This window comes from Rhea americana, unplaced genomic scaffold (assembly GCF_003343005.1).
Source record: "Rhea americana isolate MKP2758 unplaced genomic scaffold, rheAme1 scaffold_118, whole genome shotgun sequence".
Taxonomy (NCBI): domain Eukaryota; kingdom Metazoa; phylum Chordata; class Aves; order Rheiformes; family Rheidae; genus Rhea; species Rhea americana.
Window position 1 is genome coordinate 85,221 of NW_028185239.1, and position 27,850 is coordinate 113,070.

Sequence of the window (27,850 nt, forward strand, 5' to 3'; positions counted from 1 at the left end):
CTGCTATCTCGGAAAAAAAATTATTACAACCGAACTCACAAACAGTAAGTAGATAAATATAAATCAGGTTGCGACAGGAAGCCATGCTGAAAATACAGCCATATCTTTATGTTGGAAAAATGGCAAACATTTGTATAACGGGATGTTCCAAGGAACTGCATGTGCTGACCCTTTTTCCGTAATAAAGGAGTGGTTGTTTGGGGAAATTAGAAAGTCTCTGTGCTGGTGAACAGGTAATGCTTGTAGTGGTGTCACTCATCATCTGCCTCCCTAGTGACCTCATCCGTACGGAACTAGTTAAGGTATGACTACAAAGGGCACGACGCACCATGCATTGTTGCCATTTAGTATCAAATTCTCCAGTCTTTAATTGTGACTATTTCTGCTAGATTTAACAGAAAGTTATATACTGTTTTGGCTAGACCTGTCACGGCCCGGGGCACACTAATGGGCCTCCCTGCCTCCCCCCCCACCTTGAGAGCAAGGAAGTTTTCATCACGTTTGGTAAACATGCATCAAATCAACTGCCTTATCTAAACAACTTTTTGTTATGTTTTGGTTCACTTTAAGCGCTGCGCTTTTTTGCGGCCTCAGCGCCTGTCGCTAGCTTTATGCCACGGTTATTTATCCCAAGGCCCCCGAGCTGCCCGGCTCGTCCGAACAGCGCTCTGGGTTTGGGCTCTGAAGGCACCACCCCGAGACCCCCGGCTCAGAGAGCGAGCAGCAGCAGTCCCAGGGTGCCGCACGGGTTTGATCAGCTGCGGTCTCCATCCGGTACTAGTCGGAAGGAGCCTYCTGACACCGCCGCCATAACCACCCCAACCGCCTCAGCGCTTTGGCAGGCTCTATCCGTAAACGCCCCCCGTGACCAATAGCCGCTCGCACTGATCCCACGTCCAATAGGAGCTCACGGTGGGCCACTGTTGCTAGGTAGAAGAGAGGCTTAGTGTAGTGTCCAATCACCAATCCGTTCTGAGCCCAGGAGCCAATTCTGAGGCAGAGTTGACAGGAAAGTGGAAAAGGGTGGGCCCTCGGGAGCGGCAGCAGCCAATTAAAAGAAGAAAGGTCCGCTCTACGCGCTCCGATGGGCTGCGGCGCCCTAAGTGACGTTCGCAATCTCCAATCAGAGCTTGGGAAGCGGCGCCAAGGGGCGGTTGCGGCGCGCAGTTTGAATTCGTGTGAGGGGACGGTGGTGCGGGACGCGGCGCGCCCGCTGTCCCTGGGCGCCGCGGGGGAGGGCGGCGCGCCGCAGGCCGGGGAGACGGGCCGGCCCGCGCGCCATGGCCTTCGACTTGGACAAGCATCTGCGGCAGAGCAACGCCCGCTTCGTGTCCGCCATCAACCGCATCCTGGAGCGGGTGAGGGGCTCGCCGCCCCGTTCGTTGGGCGCGGGCCGTTGAGGGCAGCTCATCGGCCCGTGGCGGGCGGGCGGGCGGAGGCCGAGTCACAGCAAGGCCGCGTCCTCCCCAGGTCCCCCGGGGGGACGACGGGGAAGGGTTTCCACCTGCGCGGCCTTTCCCCCTCCTTCCCTCCGCGGCCCCCGAGAGCTCAGTCCGCCTGCGATTTGTCCTGCCAAAACGACATGTGGCCTGGCCTGGCCTCGTCGTCCTTTCGGGAGGCTGTTACCCAGCAACTCTTTGGGTTGCTTTTCTTTTTATTTTTTCCTCTTTTCTTTTTTTTTTTCTTCTTTTTTTTTTCGAGGGTGCATCTGATTCCGAGTGTGTCTGCAGTGACAGATTTTCTTTTCTTCATGCATGCTAATTTGCAGTCACTGACGTTGCATTATGTTCATCAGTTAATTATCTGCAGTGTCACAAAGTCCCATTTTTCCTAGCTGCAAAAAGCAGCCCTTGCCTGATGTCTCGCACAGCTTTGCAGTCCTTACTGAGTCTTGTGCTTTGGCATGTCTGAGCTCATTCAAAGCCAGCTTCTTGAATGCTTCTACAAAACTTAGATTGGGCCTGCCAGTTTGGGCAAGTGATGGAAATTAATGCCTAAATTGCCTTTGCTGCTTACTTAACCTAAGTTAGCTACAATTAGATGATGTGTTTCCAGTGAAACTAAAAGGAAAAGTGAAAGACTCTCTCCAGGAATCCTATTTACCTTGGAGCCTTTTTTTCCTTAAAGATAYGGAAATTGTGTGCTTCAGACTAGAGACCCACACATTTGTTCAGGATGGGCAGCCCTGCTGTTTTGGATGATGGTTTGTGTCAATGTTCAGGTGCTGGCATAATGCCAAGCCAGGTTCTAGAGCACTTTTCTCATCTAATATTGGATCAGATATTTTTGTATACTGTAAACTGTGGACACATACTTGGGTAATTCCAGTTCCTGCAGGGAAAGTTTAGAAGAAAACCTGTAATAGAATAAGTTACCTATTTTGAACACTTTCTCTGAATCTCTATTTATCAGTGGCTGTTCTATGTCTTGAATTTGAATGACTTAGGTATATCCTTAAAATATATGTGATGTCTCTAGGAGTTAATATTTCTAGATTGCTGAATTTAAATTTATGCTAGTAAAACAATATACTGATAATTGCATGTTTCAGACAAAAATAAGTTATAGGAACAATAGTTAAAACATTAAAACCACTGTTTTGACCATCTATTCCTATCTTTAATCATTCTTTTTATTTAGTATAATCATCCTTTTGAAGATGATTTACTTATTTCCATGGAAACTCTCACTTATGATACACCTGATGGTAAGAACTTCTTAAAGTTTCACTATTTACATGCTATATATTTAGACTTCCTGAAACATAAAACTGTTGACAATCTTATGATGTCTAATTTCAACAAATACTGATTTTTTTTCTACTCAGATATCTWATTTCATATGTGAACTTTGACATGTGCGTATAAATATTTGGAAAATTTGCTTATGTGCACCATTTTAGTCTGTGCTGGGTTTTAGATAATAAAAAAAAGAGTTAGTAACAAAACTCTGCAGAAAATGATTGATATTTGGACAGCTTGTAGGGGAAAATATCAAAATGGAGGAGAAGACTGAGGAGAAAGAAGGTATGGAAGGTATTAGAAGTTGATATGCATGACTGGATTCTACAGTTTGAGCTCTTACTATTTTGAAGGCTGCTGTAAAGTGATAAATTTCTAGTATGTAAAATGTCAGGGTGGGCTAGATAGACGCTCCCTTCTTTAATATTGCAGTGAACATTCATGAGGCTAGCATGACTCTCTACCATGTTGTGGCATGTCATGGTTTTCCAGTGTCTCATTTTAATTGTCCGTCTGTTTTAGAGTGATTAATGAGTATGTAGAGCTTACTGCAAAACAATTGTTATTCTGAAATAGATCACTCTGGGTTTTAATGGGAATTGTGACTTAGGAGTTGGATGATGTTATTGGAAGACTATATATTCTGCAAGTTTTCTTCTCACTAAAGTGAGGATATGGTATATAAATTACCTCACCAGATGTTGTTAAAAAAAATTTACTGGACATGCACATCAGGTAGTACACACTGTCAAGTACTATGCAAATGTTACACCAAATAGTGTTTACTTTCTAAAGGCTTTTCAAACTGATAAGTTTCCATGTTATAGCATTTTGTACATTACGTGATATGTGTATATATGTTTGTTTACATAGAGAGAAGTAAAATGTATACAGTATTGTAACGCTCAGTCTTGGATTTGTAAAAGCTTGGTTATGTGTTTGACTTGATAACCTCTGCTCATGTGTCATAGGAATATAGATCTCGATCTTTAACTGAGACACATGAAGCCTTAACTATAACTTAACTAACTTCAGACGCCATGCGTTAAAAAAATCTTATTTATTTGCTTAAGTAAAACAACATTTTTTTTTTTGTTGTTTCCTCCTTTCTCCCCCCCTCAGGTGTATAATGCTTTTTGGGTTTTAGCTCAATGTTAGGTGGACTCAGCATTTGATTTTTCTGATTTCTCAATTTTAATTTGAATTTTTAGTGTTCTTTATTTTCATTTTAAATTTTTATTTTAATAGTTGTTTTGGCTATTGTTTAGACTTGATAAAGTTTTGTTGTTAGGTAATGTGTTCTTYCTAAATATTATATTTGTTAGAAAGCTACTCAATATCGATATGGATTAATAGTGCTATATATAAAGCTATATTTGTATTAACCTTTTTTGTTATTTCTAGGACCAAAGCAATGGGGAGAAGTGTCAACCAAAAACCTTAAAAAATGGAGGAAGAAAATACTTAAGGTATCTAATAATATAGTCCTACTATGCAGATAAAATGTAAAACACTTCTTTCTTCTTTGTATATTATATATTTATATATATAAATATATAGGAATATATTCTAATCTTTCTGTACCACTTAATATTTGTAGGAGGTGTTAATCAATGAAGTCAATCACTTTTAAAATGAGGTTTTAGGGCACCTCATTTGGTACCTTTGTCAATACTATTTGTCAAATTTACCTTTGTCAATACCATTGGTAAATGTATGGAAAATATATGTTAGAGAAAAAAACAGGAACACATCCTTTTGGATCTTTTCAAATACATGCTAGCTTCAGTGCCAATATTCTGAAGTAGAATGTTTTAGTTCTGGTAATCAGCTTTTCAGTTCCAAGGGCCTTACTGGTCTAATCTGTAAAACTGTGCTAGATTCTAAAATAACTTTGCAGCACTCAGGGTCTGTTTTGGGCTAAAGCCATTACTGTTTTGGGCCTGCTATCTGTATGTTTTCATTCTGGAATATTGATGTTAAACAAGCAATTGCTTCTTTTCAAAATAAATTATATACTGCAAAGCTGCCAAAGACTAAGTTGCATCTAATAAATGGATGCTATGCAATAATGTATCATATTCATTTTACTGTTTCCATATGTGAACCTTTTGACACACAAAATATTAGTCAACATGTAGTTATTCTGTACACATCAAATATTACTTATTTTGTTTTTTAAATATAATATGCCCACATTGCTTGCCTTGGAGTCTAGAAATGTAGTATAAAATTACTAAAGCTGAAGTAGTGACATGCATATTCTCTTTCCTAAACTCCTCCACACAAACTAAACAGCGAATTTGATCAAGAGCTCAGTTTTTCYCAAATAACAATAAAAAGGCAGCCTGCTGCCCCTTCCCCAATATCTGTCTAAAAGGCTAAGTTATGTAGTGTTCCTTGACAGCTAACTCGGAAGCTGTTATGAATCCCAGAGAGTGAAAGGATGGAGAGTGAAATTCAGTCTTGGGAGGCAAGAGTAGATTTAGTGGGCAGAGAAAAGAGGATGCATCTCCCTTTGTCCTCAGCCCCTGGAAATACCTTGGGTAGCTTCTACTAAGGATCCCGACAGGAAATTACTGCACAGCTTTATAATCTGAATCCATTAAGGACTACAAAATAATTCTGTGTTAGCCTGTCATTTGTGCAAAGGTAGCTGTAACTTAGGTGCTTTTAGTGGTTTTAACTGCAGCAATATGGCAAGATGTAAATCAAAGTGAATCATCAGGTAAGCTTTACCATGTATTTGTTGCTTTGCTGGTCAGGCCTTTTGGAAAGCAGAAGATGATTGAATGGTTATTTAGGAAGTGCCTGACTGTAAAATATACCAAAGTAAATAAAGGCATCCAAAATAACCTTACTATTCTAGGATTCTTCTGACTCTTTTTTTGTTTGTTTGTTTTTAATTGCAGCATGCTATTGGAAGTCGAAAGAATGCAGGTAAAATGTTTAAAAGAAAAAAAATAAGTGCTATAAAAGATCTTATCCAGAGATCCATAATAGATTATGTCCTGTTTTTAAGTCAGACTTTTCTAGATACTCGCAATTAATGCTTATGTTCTCTGTTTTGTATTGTCCTGAGAAGCTGTATGTTCTGATAAAATATGTTTTTACCAGGCAAAACGAATCTTGCCTGGGAAAATTATGATGAATAATATAGTAAGAGTTTGTTAGGCTTTGTTCTAAGGATTTTTTTGATGTGCTGTTTGTATTATGATGTTCACCTGAGAAACTTTTATGCTGAAGACTTGAGGCCAAAACAAAACCAAGCATCTCCCCTTCCTCTACAGCTGAACCAGAAAAATCTATTTGTACAGTATTCAATTGTATACATTAGACCAACCTACAAAAATAAAATACTGAACTGGGAAATAAGGGTTTGTTATAGAAAAATTCAGATGGTCAGACACTCGACTGTTAAGTTTCAGAAAATGTATGTTCACAGGTTTGAGCAGTAATAAGATGACTGGGTAGGACCTGCAGTGAGATTTAGAAAGGAACAGTGTCTAGAGATTAATTTTTCAAGTTAGAGTATTTGAAGTCTTGTGCACGTCATTTTTTTGCCATTATTAATCTTCAGGTTTTGACTTAAGGTCTGAATGGCTTAAAGTACCTATTGAAGGAATTTGCTTCATGGGATTTCTTTAAGGCTATAAAGCTTTGTCTAATAATTTTTCATCCATTGTTCTGCATTATAGATAAGGAGATTAGTGAAAACTTGACAACTTACATCTTTTTTCTGATTTTCATTCGATTTAAGCAAAGTCTTTAATTATGTTTTAAGCTATCCTAGCAAAGAAATATTTAACTTCAATATGGAAGATGGAGGAGTAGCACCAGTGTTAACAGCTATAAAGGGGAAAAAAACCCACAGATTTTTATTTGTCCATGCATGTTTATATGTACTATAAAAGATAACATTTCCTAGGGCATGTTCAGTTCCTGGAAATCATTTCTTTCAGTGACAATTTTTATTTGAAGCGGAGCAGTACACAGAGTAATCATTTCAACAGGTCAGCAGTAATTTGATTTTGGGTGGAATACGTTGTACTCAAAACAAACAAAACCCCAACCAAACAAAAAAACCCTACTTCTACCTACAAATTATTAAAGCTAATATGGAAATTTGACCTAATATTGTTTTATACCCTAACAYTGTCTTGATGTATGTGTTACCAATTAGATTACACAAACTTATGTGCTATTCATCGCTAACATTTGAAGTAACTTTACAAGACTCAGATATCTATGTAAAAAAACCCCTTCCCTTGGAATATAACTGGTGTTGGTTATTCAGTTCACAATTCTGAAGTTTTACTATTCATTTGAATGAAATTTGCAAGTTTTCTTGTTTTGAATAAATTGTCTGATACTCCTATTAAGTTTTACTGGGCTAAATGACCATTCTTTGAGTAGTTTTTATATGGAAGTTCTGAGCATTGGAGGACCAAGTACATTAAATTTCAAACTCCAAGAAGAGCAATATTTGTGTCGTACATTTTCCACTTAAAATTCTTCCTTTCTTTGAGCAGAAGGATTTTTAAAGCAAAACTTCTCTGTGGTGTTTCATAGATCTTTGTCTATAGGGATGGAGATAAGAATTTCCATGGGACATCATTAATAGTTTTGTTGTTTTCTATGTTCTCAGCTTAGAAAAGTTGGAAAAATGCTTTATTCTSCTTCTACGTGAAGCGTTAATATAGTTTATATTTGCAAAATAACCAAGATAAATTCCTATCCTGAGAAGTTCCCAAGCTGAAACCTAATTCTGCTGCTTATATAATATTCATGATTAAGTTTATCTGTGGGAGATGTGTCTTAGCCCAGTGTCCTACTCTTCCTCTTACATAGGCATATGCATCTTCTAATATCTGCTGGGGCTGGGGAGGGGGAAGTGACACTTGTGATGTTCTTGTAAACTGATTAGGAAATTAAGCCTATGTGAAACTACTTAAGACTGATTTGCAAATGTTGGAACACTGTACTTGGAATATTTATCAGTAGTCTGTGCTCAGACTGAGGGGAAACTTGAGGGTTTTTTTTTTCCAGGACCTGTCCTGAGCACATTATTGGTTCATACTTCCATTAAGTAAATAATAGAAAAGGGAATATCCTCGATTAACTTGCAGATGATAAGTAGGGAAAACCACTGTGAAAGATACCCTGCTGACAAATTAGAGGATTAAAGGAAACCCAGAACTTTATGTAATTTCATGAAGGCAAGTTCAAAGTAACAGACTTGGATAGAAATAATCCACTGCAGGAGAAGGGTAAAGGCTGATTAAGCAAGACTGTTACAAAAGTAGCACACTCTGTACTAGAAGATATGCAGGGTGCATAATATAAAACATGCAAAGCAATTTTTCTGTGCTGTTCAGCAGTGGTGATGCCTGTGATGAAGAACTTTGTTTTGGATGATATCTTGGCTAACTGGGATGAGTCAGAAAAAGGGAAAAATAGCCGGAGGGAGAGGTGATAGTGCCTAAAAGGAGGGGGGAGAGAAGAAAAATGCCTACACTCATACCCACACCCACCCACCCCTGAAATGAAGCCCTTATGTTAGATATTAGAGAAACTTTCCAGTTGTAACTGTAATCATAAGGAAGCTCTGAAATACATTTATTGAAGAGTTGTTCTTAAAAATAGATTAGGCTTCTGTTAGGGATAAGCTAGATATAGTTAACTGCTTTAGAACAGAGGAATAGACAGCATCTTCTAGTCACTTTCCATATATTCTCTCAAAGCCTTAGAAAACTGGAAATCTTCAGATATATGCTTGGCACTATTAAATCATTGGAAGCATTTATAGGAGGAAGCAGTATCTACATGCCTGAGTTAGGTATGATCAAAGTTTTCTCACCATTTAACAAAAAAAGAAAATCATGTCTGATATTTGACATGAATTTATCAGGAGATGGAAATGCAGAAAAGCAGAAAAAAACAAATCCTGCCATTAAGCAGAAACTTGATTACTGGCAGTCCTAACTTGATTAAGCAAGTTAAGACTTTTTCTCCACACAAGCACTCAATCATTAAGAAGTGCCACTGCAGTGTTAGTATCAGCAGAGTCCATCTGACTAGCACTTTCTAGATCCTTTTAAGTCTAACAGAGACAGATTTTAGCATTAACTTTTTCAGCAATGTCAAAACAGTTATTTCAGTAGCAACAGTATCAGTTTTGAAGTTTAATTGCAAAATGCAATCTTACATAAAAGTCTTTGAAGCTAGTTGCTTCTACCTATTTTGGGGTGGGTTTTTTTTAAGTCACCTTTAGTGCTTCTATTGTTGCAATAGCTAATGGAGAACAAGGTACACTTTGAAATATAAAAAAGGAGACCTTTCCTTATTATTTTTTATGGAACTTAGACTGCTTTTGCACACTGTTTCTTCTGCTTCTGATGAAATAGCCTCATCCAAAATCTTGATTTATTTGTGAAAGAAGGCAGACACAGCAATTACGGAAGGTGAAAGTATACCACAAGCCCCCTTTCCAAAACTCATAAGAAGGATGCAATAGATAGATTTGGGATTTTTTTCTCTCATGCTTTTGGAGCAGCTTATCTTTTTCCTATTCTTCTCACCATATGCCTAGAAAGAACATGCAGTTGTCTTCCTCTTCCATAAATGATAGCTGATATCATCCATAGCTGATGAAGGGACATAGCTTTTCTTTTCAGTGTTGCTTCCTGGGTAGAGAAGAAAACATATAATAACATGACAGAAGTACATCTTAACAGCATTAGTCTGCTTTTTTTTTTTGACTTGAATGTTCTGCTACTTGTTGTCTATTCTTCAATTCACTCTTACGTATGTGCTCTCAATTTTTTAATGTTTGTTAAATCTTTCCATAATAAATAAAATATATGTACACAAATTAATTTGAGTACAGGTAAAATATCAATCTGCAAATTATCAAATTCTAAAAGAAGTATTTTTTTTCCATGCATGCTAAGAAATATCAAAACAACAGACCAGTGATCTTGAAGATGAACATTCAAAAGTGCGTCAGGTAAGGGACCCTGTGCTGCACCTACTTTTATAAATCTCTTTAAGAAAATACATTTATGTAATCATAGCCTAATAGCTAAGAAATTAATTAAAACCGGGTGTTCCTGTACAATAGCTATAAAATTAAATTTTACAGACCTATTAATTGCAGGGGATAGAATTACTTTGTTCTCTAAGTACTTTTAAGAAAATTAAAGACTTAATGTTTTTCACACAYAAAAAATGGATATTTTGGTTCAGTGTTTAAATAAATCACTGCAATTGTTTGAACTTCAGGTATCTTATTAAACGATTGTTCTTATATTTTTCCTCAGAATGTAATACTTTAGGTACCTATCCCGTTTATATTCTGGTTCTCTGCACTGTTTTTCTTCAATAAAAGCAGAGGAAAAGTTATGGCTATAGTGTTTTGGATGAACTCATAGTTGGACAGAAATTGAGCTATTTCACAATTGATTTCTTTCTTTTCCTTTTGATGGAGTGTCTCAAAGAACATTGAAAAAAGTGTTTGTTTAAATCTGCAGTTTTGTTTGATATTTTCTGGTTTTGAACAGGTTCTGGGTTTTTAAAATGTACAGTAATATTCTTTCCTCTTATTAAATGTTGACAGTTGCATTTTTTTTAATTTCGTTTTTGAAGATTRATTAATGCTGCTTATGGAAAAGAGTATGTGAAAGTAAGCTTTCCATGTGTTTCATGTAATTACACATCCTTCCATTTAATAGCCATTGGGTTCAGCTGAATTCTAATCTCCATTTACATTTATTTAAAGTGAGAGGGAGTGGCTGTATGTAAGTTTTAAACCATCAAATATGTTTTCAGTTAGGCAGTATATATCTAATTTTTCTTGTAAACTGTGTTGACACCTAGAACAATTGCTTTTGAAACTTGATCTGTTTAAGGAGAAAATATTCAACATTTGGAGAGTGATGTGGGCAAGCTGATTGGTCAGGCATTCTTAGTTATTTGTTCTTTGTTGGTAATAGGATTGTCTGGGTTTATTGCTGAAATTTAAACCCAAATGCACTTTTATGGTTGATATAAGCAGAACAATAGCTTCTTAAGTCTTTTTTTTTTTTTTTTTTTTTTTTTTTTTTTTTTGAAAGAAATCCTCAAGAATCTGGTATTATATGTGTATTGGAAACCTTCAGAAAAGGCTTCTTTTCCATATAAATGTGCTCTTTATGTAGCTGTCAGAGTACTAGACAATCATATTTGAAATATTACATATAGTATTGTTTAAAGATAGCTATTAAGAAATTTTCCTGATACATCAAAGCAGAAAGAAAATCCCTAGTACATACTGATAAAGATCTGGTGATTACAACTCGTTTGTGAACTGTTTGCACAATTATACTTTTTTGTTGTGAAATAGCTGCTTTTTCTTGTTGGCTTATTTGTCTGAATATAGAAGGACTGAGTGAAAAACTGTTTTCCGCACATCTGTGGAATCAGATATGAATCAAGACAACATATGTACAGGTTTGTTGGTAAAGATGACATCATTTAGGCACAGTTTGTGGAGTTGTGYTTTTTTTCTCCCGAAACTTGATGAACTAATGAGAGCAGAAAAACTTTTCGGACAAGTTTATATATGCTATAAAGTCTTAAAATTCTTTTTCTGTACTTTTAAGGTGTCTTATGAGAACTCTGCTGTTGATACATCTGATATAGGTGGGTTTTTTGATTCACTTTTCAGTTGCTTTGGAAAAGATTGCAAATAACTGTTTTTCATAATTCTCTAGTAATTTTAATGTGTTCTATGCTCTTTCAGAAGGTAGAGAATAAGGATAGTAAGAGACTGAGTTATTGGTAATAATATTGACCCAAACACTTCTCTAAATCTTAGTCCTGAATCCCTGGTATGTTGGTTGAAAAGTCAACATGGTATATGTTCAATTGCCTTTTCTTAATAAATTGAAAGGAAAGATGAGATCAAAATCTTTGTGTAAGTTAAAATAAACATTTTATTAATAATTACAAATATGTAAATTAGTTTCTAGTTGATCTGGTAGAAAARGGTATTGAATTGAGCTGCAACAATATTCAATATTTGGAAAGATCAACTATCTTTTATTCAGTATTTGTACAGTTTGCCTATCAGGCTTGTATCTTGCCTGCACGCAAGGTTTTGGTAGCTTTGATCTTGTGTTCTCAAAYAATTATTTGACTACAATAATTACGCGTAACGATATGTAACTGTTTTAAAAATTTATCTAAAACGTATTACTTGATAAGATCTTTATCTTGAACATATGAAAGCTTAATATTTTGCATAAATTGAACTATGACTAGATGGTATCAAGCATTTAACTCTAATAATTAAAAGAACAGTTGCAGCATTATGGGTAGCTAGATGCTTCATATTTCTCTGTTGAGAATAAATAGCAACCTGAGTATACTGTGTCCTTCTATCATTTGAGAGGATACTTTTCAAATATCTGTATCTGAAGGATAAAAACGACTTTCTGCAAACTTAAGAAATATGACTTAGTGTTTTCTCGGCCTGCATGGTGAAATATAGGAAACTGATTTCAGAAGCATCCGTAGCTCAGGTTCTGTAAGGTGTTTTGTGTGTGTGTGTGTGTTTCCTGCATAGAATAAATGAGTGGTACAGTTCAGACTCTTGTATCTTCATGTGTTATAGGATAGATTTTTCCAAAGAGAAAAATGTGAATCTTAATTTTATATTTTGTTTCTGCAGTTGAGGAACAAAGGTTGAGCCTAACTTTCCTTTTAGCCCTTAAAAACGCTTCAAGCTCCCCTGGTGAAGCTATTTAATTTTTTTCCCTTCTTTGCTGTGCCGTGGTCCTCTGCTAATAAAGTTCCAGTGATCTGGAGTATGATCATCCAGTGAATAATAAATCGTACTAGAATTATACCTCTGCAAAGTTTTACAGTTAAAGTTTACAGCTTGCCTACAGATAAATTCTTTCTATAAAATAGGGTGTTTTGTGACGTTTTGACGTTGGCCTGATAGTCGAGTATTTCTGTCTGTGCACTAGAGTTGTTAACTTTACAACTTAGATACTCCAGTTTATGTAGCACTCTAGTCTGATCATCTCACTGACCATTTAGGGAATATTCTCCCAGTTTTATGCCAGGTACTACTGGAGGAACAAATGGCAGAAAAAGAGAAATTACAACAGGAACTGGAAGCCAAATCTTCTCCAGATGAAAACAGTTAAATTCTTATTGCTTCCTCTACTATCGATGTGTAGTAACTTTGAATTCCTGTAGATAAAATGACTACAACTTTGTCTTCCATCAGTCATGTGGGAAGAAACTTAGTCTGACAGGTTGGGGTTTCAGTCCCAGTAAAATCGCCCTGTTGGTGTCCACCCAAGGAGGGCATTATGATCTGCTCCATCTGATTGCTCAGCAGGATGCCAAACTGTGGTGTCCCACAACAATGGTATTTTTTTTCATATGTATCCTTTTCCAAACTGTGGTGGCAACAGCCCACAGAGCTTTAGCTGATGATTGCCCTAATAGGGGAAAAATAATGGAAGAGGAGATTAACTTGGAAAACAATTTTGTTCTCTTTCTATTGATGTAAGAATAGGCCATTTCTTTTCTTCTCTTCCTTCCCTTTCCCCTCCCCTTCCCTCTACCCCAGGGCCTTTTCCCTTTCAGGGCAATTCTCCTTCTGTCCTCTTCCTTCTCCTAGTGGTAAATTAGACAAATATATACCAGTCAAGGAAATTCAGAAATCAGGGCTTATATTGCAGTCAAAAGTTGTATGATCTTGAAGGACTGAGGCTTTATGTAGTGATGAATTAAAATATCTGGCTACCTCTAACCTAAAAAAATGTTCTTAGATCTCATTAGCAAAACTACACATAGAATACCTAGAAATAGAGTATGAARTTTTGGACTTGGTTTTGAACATTCTCAAGTCTATCTGTCTTCTCACCTTTCCAGTTCTAAGGTAGCCCTGACAATAACAAAATAACAAAAAGTGTGTTAGAAGAAGGTGACAATGCCCCTTTCCTTAGTATCTTTTGGGGGATATTTAGGAATGAAGGGAGAAAGAAGTGGAGGAATACATGAATGAATACTTTTACAGAGCAATGCTTTGAAAGCATTTTACCTTCTGAAATGGTTAGTGCACATCTTCACTTATCTGTAACCAGTTCTTTATCTTCAGTCTTCTTTGTTCTTCTCAAAATGTATTAATGATCCAATAAATCATGGTTTTCAATTGGAGTTGAAGTGGGAATGTAATACAGAAAAAGCTTTAGCATACAGAACAATTTTGTAAAATGAAAACAGTTTAATCAGTAAGTTATACACTGTTTTGTTTAAAGCATTTCTAAGAAACTGTCTTCATTTTGTTTTGGGCTTCAACTAAGTTTTATTTAGTGTTTATTTTAAAATTGTAGGTGAAGAAAGTGATGCTGATATAGTTTCAGTTAGAAGAAAATTTGAAGGCATTCACTTCCAGGTAAAAGTTTCAGTTCCTGTTTGCTAATGTGATAGAATAATTTTGTGTGCAATTAAATAGCTCAACTATTTAAGTAGCTTATACATGGCTAAAGAGATAATACACTATCAGCAGAAGACTGAAGTTTGCAATTTAATGCACGTCTGTAGTCAGTACAGAAGATGGGAGATTCAAAAAGTAATGAAGAACAGTTTGAAGTAATTTCTATGTCTTGGTATTATTAGTATACCAGAGAAAACTATACAGTATATTGTATAGAGAAAGGCCATTGTAGGTATGGGAAAAGAATAACTAGATGAATCAAAGTAAAGAGAAAACGCTTATTAAAAAAAAAAAATCACTGCAGAGTCTAAAATAAAGAAGGAACACAATTTTAAAAAATTTGAAGTAGTGGGCTACCACAGCAAAAGCACACTGGAATCTTCTGCTGTTGTTTCACAAAACTAGACTATAGGTATTAGGACTACCCAATGTAGTTAGCGATGAAGAAAAGTAAAACACATGCCTTGTTTGAAGCAGTTTTCCTGTGTTCTGCTTGCTCAAAGACGATTACTAAAAACTTACCTTGCTTAACACAAACATTGTATAAACTGCTTCAGAAAGGTAGAGTTTCATTTTAAAGATGTTTATGATTTATTACCAAGTGATTTTAATTTTTAAGTTAGAGCTGCATTATAAAGAACAATTTCCTTTATGCGTAAATTCATGGGATGTTACTTATATTGTGTAAATATTTTTAGCCATAATTATTAGTACTCTAACTTATCTCTGGGACTTGTTGGGGGTTTTTTTGCTTGGTGGCTGTTGTGAGGCAGAGAGGAAGAGGATTACTCTGAATCAATAAACTAGATAGTTATCTCTTGTTATAGGTTTTCATATACAGTTTTTTTTTTAATCAGTTTTCATGTGGGTTTGGAGTTTTTTGGTTTTGTTTTTCACACAGAATATGTATGTTAGAAAAGTTTGTTCTGGTTAGATATCTTTGTCTGACTAAGACTGGTTTGAAACATGATAAATCTGAGTGTGTAAAACACTTGTGTCTGTCAGTCACTAATTTCTATGTATTGCAATTAATCTTTTTAATTTTTTTCTAAGAATCTTAATGTTGATGATGAAGAAATGCAAGAGAAAGTAAAAGTTCAGGTGGATGTGATAGTACAAGATGATGCTAGAAGAATTCCGAAGTGGATTACGGTAGCATATTTCTCTACTTCCATTAGAAGTTTTTAACTATTAGTAGTTTAAAGATGCTGTATTTTTAACTTCTTATCTTTTTTAATATATACTTTTATTGACAGAGAAAGCTAACTTTCTTGAGGATGCAGCATTTTAAAAATATGTTGAATTGATTTAAAAATGGATTGGAGGTGGCTTGTCCAAATTTGCTTGTGTGGCAGAAAGCAGTGATACTATGCTAAAATTGGTTTTCATTAATTATTTTGGCCTTTTTTAATCATCTAAATGTGTTGATACTGCTGAATCAGTTTATCTGCGTAAYGTTACTCAATGTTATCATTTATACTGTATGTGTTTCTAACTTGCTGTTCTTTCCTCAGCCATCTCACTACAATGGAACTGCAGTTCCCATTAAGAATAAGGTAATGGCTCTTTACCTATGGGCACCATGATTACTGATAAAGATTTTCTGCTACTACCCTCATTGCTCCTCTCCTACTTGCCCTCTGCATAAATATATATCATAGCATCTCAGATCTATCACAGCAATGACTGCAAGACACTTTGTTCTTTTTACTGTGATGGTTGCATTTGTCTTCACATTAGTAAGTCTGCTAAGAAGCCTACTATTAAGGTTTATAGTAGAAAAAAGAAACCAGTTGYGTTTCATTTAACACTTTCTCCCAAGCAACGTTATGCAGAATATAGCTTCTATTACCTACCAGATTTGCTGGAGAAGTATAGCTTATCAAAGTATGTATAGCAATACCCATGCATAAAATCTCATATTTAGGGAAGAAATTGAAATAGGATACATAATGTAGAAGTTGGTAAATAACTTTGCAAAACAACCTATTTAAAAGTGGTAACTTCTAAGAATTCTTACTGAAGTCTTCAACTAGACTTTTTCCTGCTTGTCCTAAATTTTATTCAGTCCGTTTGAACCATATCCCTATACAGGGGAGAAGATAGGGAGAGTCACAGTTTTCAGTGAGGCTTTGTTACTTCTGWTACACACAAAAAAACCCCACAGAATATTAGATTTATGTGTGTGTGTATTTGTGTTTTTTCTTTATTTTTCAGATAGTACCTCAAAAATCATCGAAAGGTCTTCACTTAGCTTCACCAGTGCAAGAACTGATTGGTACAACTAAATCTTTTGAGTGTGGGGTCAAATATATTAGTTATTTAGCATGTTTTATTTTTTTAAAATTTATTAAAAATAAGTGTTTAATTTATTGAACATATGGACACTTTAGCCAACAGAAAAATATAGGAGTTTGGATTCTTGAAGAGACATTGGAGAGATCTGATTTTTGCTTGTGGTAAAATGTATTTGAAAAGTAAGTAAGCAGCTTGTGTAAGTAGAAACAGCTACTCTACTAAAAACAGTCCCAGGAAAAACATCTGCTTGCAGAACATGGGAGAATTAAGCTCAATTACACTAAAACATAATTTTGTGGGTTTACTCTATTTTAAATGAAAGGAATATATTGAGTGGCTTTTTGTCTGATGGGTAAGTCTTTGGCGGTCAAAGTGGTACTTATGTAGTAAACTTTCTTCCTCCAAAGGCTCTCCAGACTTGATTCTGAAAAACTTAGGTGGAGTTTTGATGTAAATATTTCATGCATTAAGCACTCCAATGAGCATTATCTTCAGCATGCTTTAGCACAAGGAAAGTTGCATTGGTATTAGCCAAGTGCAAAACTTCCACATCATATGCAAATACAATAACAAAACCTGTAGGATGAAGCTGTGCCTCTTGATCAGAAGTTAGAGCAAAGGCAGCAATCTGTTCCTGCAATGAATCTTATTTCTAAATATTATTTTAAAATATTTTTTCCTCRATATGTTTTAGTTGTCTATATTAATTCAAAATGGTTAAGAAAATTTTTTTCTTTTTCCTTGTCTATTGTGTGTTAATCACCCGTTTAGCTAGGCAAAAATGTAGTGAAATTTGCTGTTCTATAAAGAATATCTATACCACATGCCATTGATTCTAAGTCATGTAATAGATTACTGGATATGTTGTTAAAGTTTTGTCTGTTTTTATGTGGTTGACTTGTTTGTTTTTTAACAGGCAACCAAGCCACTGTTTGCAGAAAGAAATCAGGGTTTGGAAATGTGTATTCTTCATCTAGATGTTTCCAGTTACATTTGCCTGGTGTTCCTACTTCAGCAAATACAGTAACTGTACCCAGGCGTCAACCTGTTCCAGAAGTGAATGAAACTTGCTATGATAGTATCTTGGAAGTATACCAGTCTGCAGATGAGGAATGCTCCTGGAGTAATGTAACACTTGGAGACTTGTATCCAGGGATGGTAGAGACACTAACAAGACTTATGAGAAAGTGTTTTCAAAGAAAAGTATCTGAATGTGTAATTGGACACTATAGACACAAAAGATGGCGTTCTAGAAAACTAAAGCTCAATGTAACTGTAGAGAAAATAAAAGGATTCAAACCACTTAAATTGAAGCGAGCCCTGCCCAGCTTATGCACCAGTAGTAATGAAGATGTCCAGAATCTACGTTTTGGAAATAATGCAATTAAAAACTGTGATAACAAGTGTTCCTTCAATAATTTAAATCGCCTGGTGCATTATTCTCACAATGATGCAAATGAAATGATAACAGACTGCTCTGATTCAAATTTAGAACATGATCCAGTATCTGGGAAAGGCCAAAATGTCTCTGACCAGACTGTTCTTCCTAATGTTATGGCTAGAATGGGAGCGACATTTCTAGTTGAAAATCCATTACGGACTACTGCTGCACTGAAGAATTCAAAATGCAATGAAAGTGAAAATTTGATTTACAAATGTTCTTCACATTACCCTTCTATAATATCTGCTGTCAGCTCAGGGTCAGCAGCACTTCATCTGGTAAAAGAGAGCAAAACTCAAAAAATTCACTTTCCTTTTAATGATRCTTCAGGATTGTGCTCATCAATTTGCAATTTCAGTAGTGATGGTAACACTTTTGCACCAGTTAAAAACAATTCTCTTAAAAGAACATTGAATACCTTACTCAAAAATCCTGAAATAAATATTCCTGAGAGGGAAATTTCTCTGCAGCGCAGCCACTCATTTTCTTCGTTGCCTGTGAATCTGAGTCCCTCAAAGACTCAGAAATATGAAGATGCATTTGAGGAACTCTACTGCAAACTGTCTTCCAAAGAAATTCAAAAGCCTTTGACATTGACAAAACTGCCTTCAAGCTCACGGAAGCTTGAGGAGAAAGGAARATTAATGAAGAATCAATTTAGTGATTCTGTGACATCCAATATGCAGTATGACAGAGCGTTTGAGAAGGTTTATCAGAAATTGTGTGGTGATAGTGTTCCAAAAATCCCTGGACTTCAGAGAGCTTCTAACTTCATGAAATATGAAGTAATGCAGATGTCTGAAACAGTAAATGCTCTTGTTAACTCACCTATTCGAACTTTATCTGCAATTCCCAGAGTTAAAAGACTAGCAAATGTTCAGAATGATCTGCTTTCTTCACCTGTAAAGCGACTGAGAAATATACCTGAACATTATTTTCCTCCAACAGTGTATCAGCAGATTTCTTGCAGGAAAAATGTTAATCTTCAGACAGTTGGCACGACTTTTGCAAGCACATGCAGTGACAATAATTCCAGCTTTAATGACAGTCATAACTGTCAGAGTCAGGTATTGAAGGACCTTGTAAGAAAATTGTGTAATATTTTGCTGAAATTTGGAGAAAGGCTTAAAAAAAGGGGTTGGCATTGGAAGGTCTTTAAACTAGTCAGAACGTTATTCTGATCTTTTTTTCTTGGTAGCGTGTGTTWGTTTTGCAAAACAGTTTGAATGTAATCTGTGTCGGGTCTCCTGGATCCTCAAATTCTGTGTGAGGAAACTGCCCTGTCAGTTAAGGCATTGCAATCATTAGGATTGTTTAAGTTTTAAATCAGGCCTTAGTTCCAAGTTTCCAGTCATTTCTTCTAGCACAAGCTGTGAAGTAATATTGGAGGTTCTGCTACTGATGTAACCTGTCGTTTTATTTTCAGGACTCTGGATTTCATGCTTCTCCAGATAACACCTTTCTTGTTGGTCCTCGTACTTCTCTGCAAGGTTAGTTTCAGAGGCTTTCTGAACTAGTATTTTAGCCCCCACAAGTCCTTATTTAAAGGATGAATCTATAGATTTCCTCTGCAGACTCCCATTGAGATGATAGCTCTTCTTTCTCAGTAATAATTGGATGTGTTTATATTTCATTAATATGTAAGGAATCTAAGCAGAAAATAACTTCCTGGATCACATGTTGACTGCTCTTCTGTTTGTTAACTAGGAATTTTCCTGCTATCTACTGGTTTACTGGTTGTTATCTGCTAGTTTATCTGCTGGTTTGCTCTCTCCTTTTTTTCTATGAAACTTATTGTTACGTTTACTTTCTATATGTAAACATTCAGTAGGAAATTGTAYTTTATCAATTGCATTTTTTCTGATATCAACAGTTTCTTCCTTGACCTGTACATAATTGTGAACTACTTGTATCTTTCTAAAGCTAACAAATTACAAGCACTTTGAAGAAAGTTAGCTTTATACTTAAATATATACCGTGCTTTTGAATTTGATTTGAAATTCCGTTTTGCTACAACCTTTGGCATTAAAATATTTTCATAAAGGATCTTGCTGATTTAAAATACAGTGATTACGATTGTCTTACTAGGCTAATATTTTAACAACATACTGTGATGCCTATGGTACCACACATCATGCTTGCCCATTTCATCCTGTTATTTTTCATCAGCAGAGTCTGGAATTGCAGATGCCCACTCTGACAAGCYTAGTACACTGCAGAATTACACCTTTCGCAGAAGCGCACAGAAATATCACCACAAGTAAGTGCCTCTGGAGTTTCTATTAAAGAAATTTAAAACCAAGTTCTTGCGTGTTCTACATCTGCTTTGTAGGCACGGAGGCTGATGCTTACAGTCCTGCATCGTGTATACTAGTATGATGAAAATCAACTCGGATCCTTGGGAGAGCCCAGGCTAATAAAACCTATAGACTTGAACACTAGGAGGCAAGTATCTCTGGAGAAAACTAGCCAGAGTCCAGCATGGATGGCCAACAAACAGAAGTTGCTGCGATTAGCCTTGTTGAATAGTCACTCTAGCACTTCTTTTGCATTCATTAYAGAGATGCTTTTCATTTTAGCTATGACATAACTGCAAAATTGCTCTGGTTCTGGCTATGTATTTGAACTGACAAGTCCTCTTTGGTTCTTAAGATCTGGAGAGTGCAGTATGTTGCCATTTAAATGGCTTTCAAAAATCAACTCCTGTCCAGGTGGGCATATTTATCTGTGTTCTTGCTCTGTGCCAAACCAGCAGTGGATCTCTTAGAAATGGACCCAGGATGTTCTGTTACTTTTTATCACTATCAGCAGAGTATTTACATCTCAAAGAGCATTCCTTCTAGCTTCCTGGATGATGGCTTACTCGTATATTTTCCTTATTCTGCTTATGAAGACTTCTCGAACTTCAGATCCCTTAGATTATGAATTAGGAGTTAATTTTGTAGGCAGCAGAATAAAAAGGCATTCAAAGTTCACTAAACWTTCTTTTATTTTCTGAAACATTTCTGTGATACAAAAACCTTAGCCTARTTTTGCCAAAAAATCTGGTTTGGGACCCCAAGATGCGTTACCTTTCCAAGTTCAGTTAGGAAGATGTTTTCCCTATGCTTGAGATGCTCGTACAGCTAGTATCAAATTTTTCTGACTATGTTCAGGTTAGAATTTCAAAAGAAGACTGAATGTGTTTTGAAGACATCTGTATGGAGATCATAACTGGAAAGAGGCTAAATTATTCAAAGTCAGTTTAAGCAAAGATGAAATTAAAACTTAAACATTTATATTACAAGTACGAAATGATATTAATAAAGATTGCATTAAGATTATTTTTGATACAGWGGAGTATTGGCAGGAAACTGAGTACAGAAGGACCTTTCCGTGATGATGAGTATGCTCATTTAACACTTAGCTATGTGAATTTTTACTCAACTGTTGAATTTACACTTTCTCCTCCTTTATTTTCCTCTGTCTGCCTATGAGATTACTGAATTGTTTTGAAGAACAGAAAGGGTTTCCTCTTCCTAAAGCCTGTGAGTAAAAAACTTTGGGAGAGAGCAGGAAATCAAGGTTTCAGTGAGTGCTTTCTTCCCAAACCATCTAGAGTAAAATCTACTACTTTGTTTCTTAATTACACAAATACRTGTTTCTTAATTTGTAATCTAAATGGACCAAGCTTCCTTAGGCATAGGCTTTCATATTCTTAGACTTCTATGGCTGTAAACATCCAAGGAGTGATGCTGCTCTTTACTGACTCTTGAGCACTTGGAAGTTTTATGCCTAAACCAGGTGAGAAAATGCTGCATGTTATAATGAATAGTTATGGGGGGTGAAAGGGGGGGAGAATATTTTCGTCTTGTCTGGAACTTGTCCATCTTCATCCAGAAGCTGATTATGAAAAGAGGTATTTCAGAAACATCCTTAACTAATAAACTGTTCTGTAGCTTTGTGTAAATGTTCTCGTATGACTATACCATTATACCTAATTTTCAGATGTAAACCACAATGGTTTAAAACAAACACAAAAAAACATGTTGCAATTTCTTCACTAACAGCAAAGAAATGATTGTGTTCTCACTTGCAGCAACATAACTTTCATTAGCTGCTATTTGTGAAAATAATCAGCAACTGCATCTCAACACTGTTAATAGATATTTGTGCTAACATAATTTAGGTTAATGTAGTAGCATTACCAAGATGTTAAAGTGACAAGATGAGGAGTTTCCACTTCAGTTGAATGCATGCAGGCAAGGAAGCCTGCTGCAAGTCACATCAAGATGTTCAGATATCTTGCTTGGGCAGTTTGTTTCAGTTTCACTCTGTTTATTGTAAACTAACCAGTAAACAAGCATAATGTTCTTTAATTTACTTTAACTTTATGATCTAAACAAATTTTTTTATATAGGGTATCCAGAAAACTAAGCTACACTGATGGGAAAGACAGAAATCCTAGCATTCCATTGGAGGACTTCCTAATCAAAACTCATGAAGGAGCATTCATGGACTGCTACAGAGAAAACATTGTTTTATAACTTTTAAAAATCAATTATGAATTGTAATTTAAATATTTTAATTAAGAAACCACAACTCTTAGTAAGCAGGAAAATTAATATACAATTGATCCTGATTTATACTTCCCTGTAATATAAAGCAAGCTCCAGGAGCTACTTCATCCCTTCTGAAAAGCAGTTCTTACCTCTCCAGTTTCATCAGGTATTTGTAAGAATCAGAGTTCCTTTTTATGCCTAAGTTTGATTTCTGTATTTAATAGTGTTTATAATAATAGATTTTGTGATCTGTGCTATTTTTTATCTACTGGTAAGCTTTGATATTTTGTGTAGTAGTAATAAGGTATTAACAAGCTCTGTCTCTGCCTGAATTCCTACCTATGCCTGTTTTATACAGGTGACATTATTAAGCGCATGAAAAAAAATCTAAATGGGCCTAGATGATCTAAATGCAGTATTATACACTATGACTTGTAACATGCCTGGTGTGTAATTTTAATATTTAATTTTTCAAGTAGCTCAAAGATGATTGTTCAATAAAATACACAAATGGATTTGATATTTATATTGTTTTATATTCTTACAAAGTTCTACCTGACACAATACACAGAATCATAGAATGGTTCAGGCTGGAAGAGAATTCTGCAGATCATCTAGTTCAACCTCCCTGCTCAAGCAGAGTCACCTAGAACATACTGCCCAGGATTGTGTCCAGACAGCTTCTGAGTATCTCCAAGGATAAAGACTCCACAACCTCTCTGAGCAACCTGTTCCAGTACTCAGACACCCATACTGAGAACTTACATAACCCCATTAATCTTTTCTATTCTAAGGTAACTTAAGAGTACATGAGAATTCTTTCTGGACATGTTTGACTCTAGAGAGGACTTCTATGCAGCAACAGAATGAAGAGTTACCCAGATGGGAAACTAGATTTATTTAAAGAACATAGGAGTAGCTCATTCCATCTGTGCAAATAACTTAAAATTTTAAGAGGCGGTTTTTGACAAACCTTGAGGTGCTGGAAGACAAATAAGCTCATCTCATGGGCACCTTTTTGATGCTAGCAGTAGCAAGGAACTCTGTTTTTGGCATTTGATCCTCCACTGGAGGACCCACTTTTTTTTGATGTTGTCAAGACTGCTGGAGAGTATACTAATGTGTTAGTCCTATGATAATTTAATGGTATTATTAATGGTATTACTTATTACGTCTTCTTTTCGATCTCTGTCCTTCCTCCATTCCAAATAGCCTTTGTTTCTGCCATCATATTTTCTCTTCTCTACTGTTACTTGCTTCACTGTTCTATTGAATATTTGATAACTGAATGAATGCTAAGCTTTCTTTTATTAAAAAGTTTCACACTGCTTTGTTTTACCCCCTATACTTTTTTTGGGGGGGTATGGTATGTTCTAAAAACAGGTTACTGAGACAGCATAAATCTGTACTCATCATTCCTTTTTGTCTTGTAATTATTTCTGGAACTTTGTATGTTAAGAATTTGTTAGGTAATGCGTAAAAGGTTCTGTAGGTCTTTCTGAATGACATGAAGGAGCAAGACTGAACATGTACTTTCTTGGAATAATTCAGTTGTTTGAAAATGATCACCTAAATAACTGAACTAAAGAAATTTTTAAGCAAAGAAATGATAAAGAACTGGAGGAATAATTGCTGGGCTGCTCACAGTTCATGGAGGAAAGCTATATCCGGACTGTAGCAGCATTAGAAGTGCCTTAGAAAGAGCTGATGAACCATGAAAGTTAATTCAGAAGTGGAGGCTGTGAGAACCGCAGTGAATAACTTAATGAAAGCTGTGATCAGATTTAGAAAGGAAGTATAAATTGAAGGAGAATATTTACAGAAAGTACCATTATCTTCAGCAAAATAACTTGCAAGGAAAAGCAGCTGCTGAAAATTGGTGTAAATAGATAACTGGACTTAACAATGAAGACTAAAAATATAGAAGATGTTAATTGGGCCCAAACCTCATTAAGCATGCTTGTTGTTAAATGTGCAGTCAGAGAGAGAAGTGTTTCTGTTAAACTAATGATCAGGTTGAATTCAAGTAACTTGTTGAAGCTGTTTGACCTTAGAATTTTTAGAGGAAGAGCATAGCCAACAGTGCAAGTGTTGTGAGAAACTTGGGAAATAGCTGTTCTTGAAAAAAGCTACACAAGCTGTTATGAAAATTATGAAAAACAAGCACAAATCCAAGAGTCAATTAATTTGCTTGAGAGCTTGTTCAAGAAAGCCTTTACTTTTTTCAGTCATCTCAGAGGGTTTGAATATTGTATGTGATTGGTGTGTCCGCTAAATTGAAATACTTGTATATTTTACATATCATTGATACTATTCAAACAGTCATGATACGTGAGGCTATTGATGTGTATTTTATTTTGTCTTTACTTTGTTGCCAGTATGGAACTAGGCTATAAATAATTCCAACTCAGTCAAATTAGGATAGTAGTGCTTCATGCTCTGATGTCTCAGCATATAGCTTTGGGTTTATTTCCTGCCCCACCCTTCACTTAAGATTTCAGTCTGAAGAAYAGTTTAATATAATACTCCATTAAAGTGTTCTTCTACTGATTCTCCAAAAGTACTTTTTGCTGCTTTTTCAATGGCAGTTAGTCTGTTTCTTTTACAGTGACTTTTTTCCTTCATAAATTTACCACATTTCTGAACATGTCCAGCTACTTCTGCTTTTACAACAGGTGTTGGTCCTTTGCACAAAGGTGTTTTTTCTGTTTTGTAACTGTTCTCAAGACTGCTAGTTCTCCTTTAGGACCTTAAATGCTCTCAGGGCTGTGTACGTGCTCTTGAGCTCTGTGGCAACACACTCTATGTGGATTTTAAAGGCCCCAATATCTTTTTCTCCAAAGACAAAACTGACACCTGGAGGCATGCATGTTACACCAACAGTGTCTTACTGTTTCATGCTACTGCTACATAATGACTTCCAGAATGTATTGCATAAAAATGAATTCTCTCTATGAAAGTTTACCATCTGATGAGGTTAAAGCCTAAAGATGAATGTGAACACTGTGTTATTTAGGGAAATAAAAAGATCTATTTTCTTAAAATACTTGTTAAAAATGACAACATAAAACCCAGTACCAATTTAAATATTAGTTATAATATTGGAARGAAAAAATCCTCCCTGGGAGTTTTATTTTTACAGATCATTTGCTAATATCTTTACAAACTGTTGAATATGGTTGAATACAGCATTATGTTAGTAAAGGAGTCAAGATTTGAAATGTATTCTGGTATTGTTCACAAAAGGAAACTAAAGGTGTATAAAGATAGTGTTAAATTTTGCAAGATGTACAAGTACTAATTTAAACAAGTTAAATTATTCTCTGATTAGCTTTAGMTGTATTGTCATATTGGTGTAGACCAGTCACAATGGGAAAGTACAAAATGTTGATGAGCAGAACAGTTTTTAATTGAAAAATCAACCAAATCTTTAGCTGTGCAAATGTGAAACCCTATGTGTTTCCAAAGTGTGTTGTTAAAACCATGTTGCTAAAACTTAGGTAGAAGAACAGTGAAACTGTGTTAGAGCTCTACAAAAACCTGAGTGGGTATTTTGGGACTGACTGAAATAGGAATTGCCCGTGGTTCTCTGAAACAAAGGATTAAACTTTACTGGAATAAATACTAGCTCAATGCTGTCAAATTCTGAGATACCAGCACCTACAACTCCATCCAAAACACCTTTGGAAGCGTAGGTCCTTCAAAGTGGTAGGGAAGACAGTTTGAACACTTAACTTACCCATTTTACACCATTGATATGTCTGTTTGCCAGGACATTATAATCATTCATTGCTCCTCCAGAATGAACGAGCAGATCTCACTTTATGATTACATACTTGCTTCATGAATCCACTTCAAATGCTCTCCTTCGTAGTATGAATCAAACCCATTAATCTGATGGGATCATCATGAATGGCTTCTGCCTCTGCTGTGTTTTCAGCAGCTAGCTGCTCACTATTGAGATAAATGCTGACTTTGGAAGGCACAGCGGTGGGTTTAGATGGCCTGTCTTCTAATGAGGACTCTTTCTTTCTCCTTGGTTTTCTGCGTTTTCCATTGATACTGTGATTAAGGGAGGCATAGCACATCTGATTGGTAGACTCCACCTAAAAGAAAATTCTCTTTGTATTTAACATCCGGGAGTAATGTTTGCCTTAAAATTATATCTAAGGCTTTGTGTATATATGCATGCATTATATGACTTAAGTTTCCTAAAATTAGCTGTAAATGAACATGCAGAAAGTACACAATTAAGCTGTGGCAGCAGAGAAACCAGACCCATGTACCTTAATTTTTTAAGTGACTCATGTTCTTAGGGTAGTGATAGTGTAAGGAAAAATTCATCAATGTATCATCAGAAAGATTCTCTATTGGAAAAGGGGTATTTTATTTGTTCCTGCTCCTTGGAATGTAAGACATTTTTGGCCTGTATTTTTTTTTCCACCATTCTATTTATTAGAATCCAGTCATTAGTAAGAAAATTTTTCAYAGACTTTGTCTGTCTAGAAAGACGAAGTCTTATCTGTATGTATAATCTGTTTTCCAGTATGAAATCTATGCTATGTTTGTTTCCTCTGCTTCTCTTGATGTGCAATTATGCTTGAAAAAACATATTTGATATAGGAACTTATTTGTGAGTTTTATAAAAACAAGTGTCTAGGTGCCCTCTGGAAGTGTCTTGGGGAAGAGAGAGGCTGAAGTCACTCCTTAAATACACGGAAAACAGCACAGGAATTGGTACTATGAATGCTTCAATTACAGAAAAAGTTTAGTTGAAGCTTGCTTGTTTTTAGGGAGCCAAGTAATTCAAGAACAAAATACAAATCAGTCAGACTTCTTTCTTTTATTGAGGCATACAGATTTTGTGCTGGGCAGAAGAGTGTCAATCAAATAAATGCTTGTCATGAGACTTGACCGATATTTTTGTTTGATTGATGACCAGAATAAATAAAACTAATTCCTTGTGTAAGGCAAGCCTGTAGCTGCAGGCTTAATTTAGCCTGTTCTGCATGCTTGTGACTGCACTTTATTGTGCCATATAGATGGAAGTGAGCTACCTGTATTTCTCCCTCATTAATGACCCAGACTGAGCAAAGGGTCAAGTCTGTACTTAATTTCACCGATGAATTGAGGCATGGTAATTTTTGTGATGAGCAGCATGAAGATTTTTGTTATGTATTGTCACAGAATAAGCACAAGAGCTCTGAGACAGACCAACATGCCCTAATTCAGAAACCCAAAATCAAGTTAAAAAATAAAGATACCTGTAGCTCGTTAACTGGCCTTTGAGGCTGGGACTTCATCTGCTCATAACAACATTCCTCTAGAATTG

The 27,850-nt window shown here is 35.9% G+C and overlaps 2 protein-coding genes across 3 annotated transcripts in view; one reads left to right on the plus strand and one right to left on the minus strand.

Moving 5' to 3' along the window:
• Positions 1–1,172: 1,172 nt before the first annotated feature.
• On the plus strand, positions 1,173–23,038 carry HJURP (Holliday junction recognition protein). 2 transcript variants are annotated; one of them, XM_085318960.1, is made up of 14 exons: positions 1,173–1,358; positions 2,641–2,707; positions 4,146–4,210; positions 5,654–5,681; positions 9,695–9,750; positions 11,384–11,423; positions 14,135–14,196; positions 15,292–15,390; positions 15,753–15,794; positions 16,456–16,516; positions 17,453–19,044; positions 19,404–19,467; positions 20,147–20,237; positions 22,377–23,038. In XM_085318960.1, the coding sequence occupies exons 1-14, from the start codon at positions 1,281–1,283 to the stop codon at positions 22,501–22,503; spliced, it is 2,472 nt and encodes an 823-aa protein (XP_085175086.1). In that variant the 5' UTR covers positions 1,173–1,280; the 3' UTR covers positions 22,504–23,038. The 2 variants fall into 2 exon arrangements, with proteins under 2 accessions (XP_085175086.1, XP_085175095.1); XM_085318969.1 differs by having other exon boundaries at positions 20,150–20,237.
• Positions 23,039–26,222: 3,184 nt separating this feature from the next.
• The window catches only part of TRAT1 (T cell receptor associated transmembrane adaptor 1), a 7,121-nt gene continuing 5,493 nt past the window's right edge, over positions 26,223–27,850 (minus strand). The window contains exons 4-5 of the mRNA XM_085318883.1: positions 27,783–27,841; positions 26,223–26,624 (exon numbers count right to left, since the gene is read on the minus strand). Of these exons, the coding sequence (XP_085175009.1) occupies positions 26,373–26,624; positions 27,783–27,841 (311 nt within the window). The 3' untranslated portion in view covers positions 26,223–26,372. The remainder of the gene's footprint in view (positions 26,625–27,782; positions 27,842–27,850) is intronic.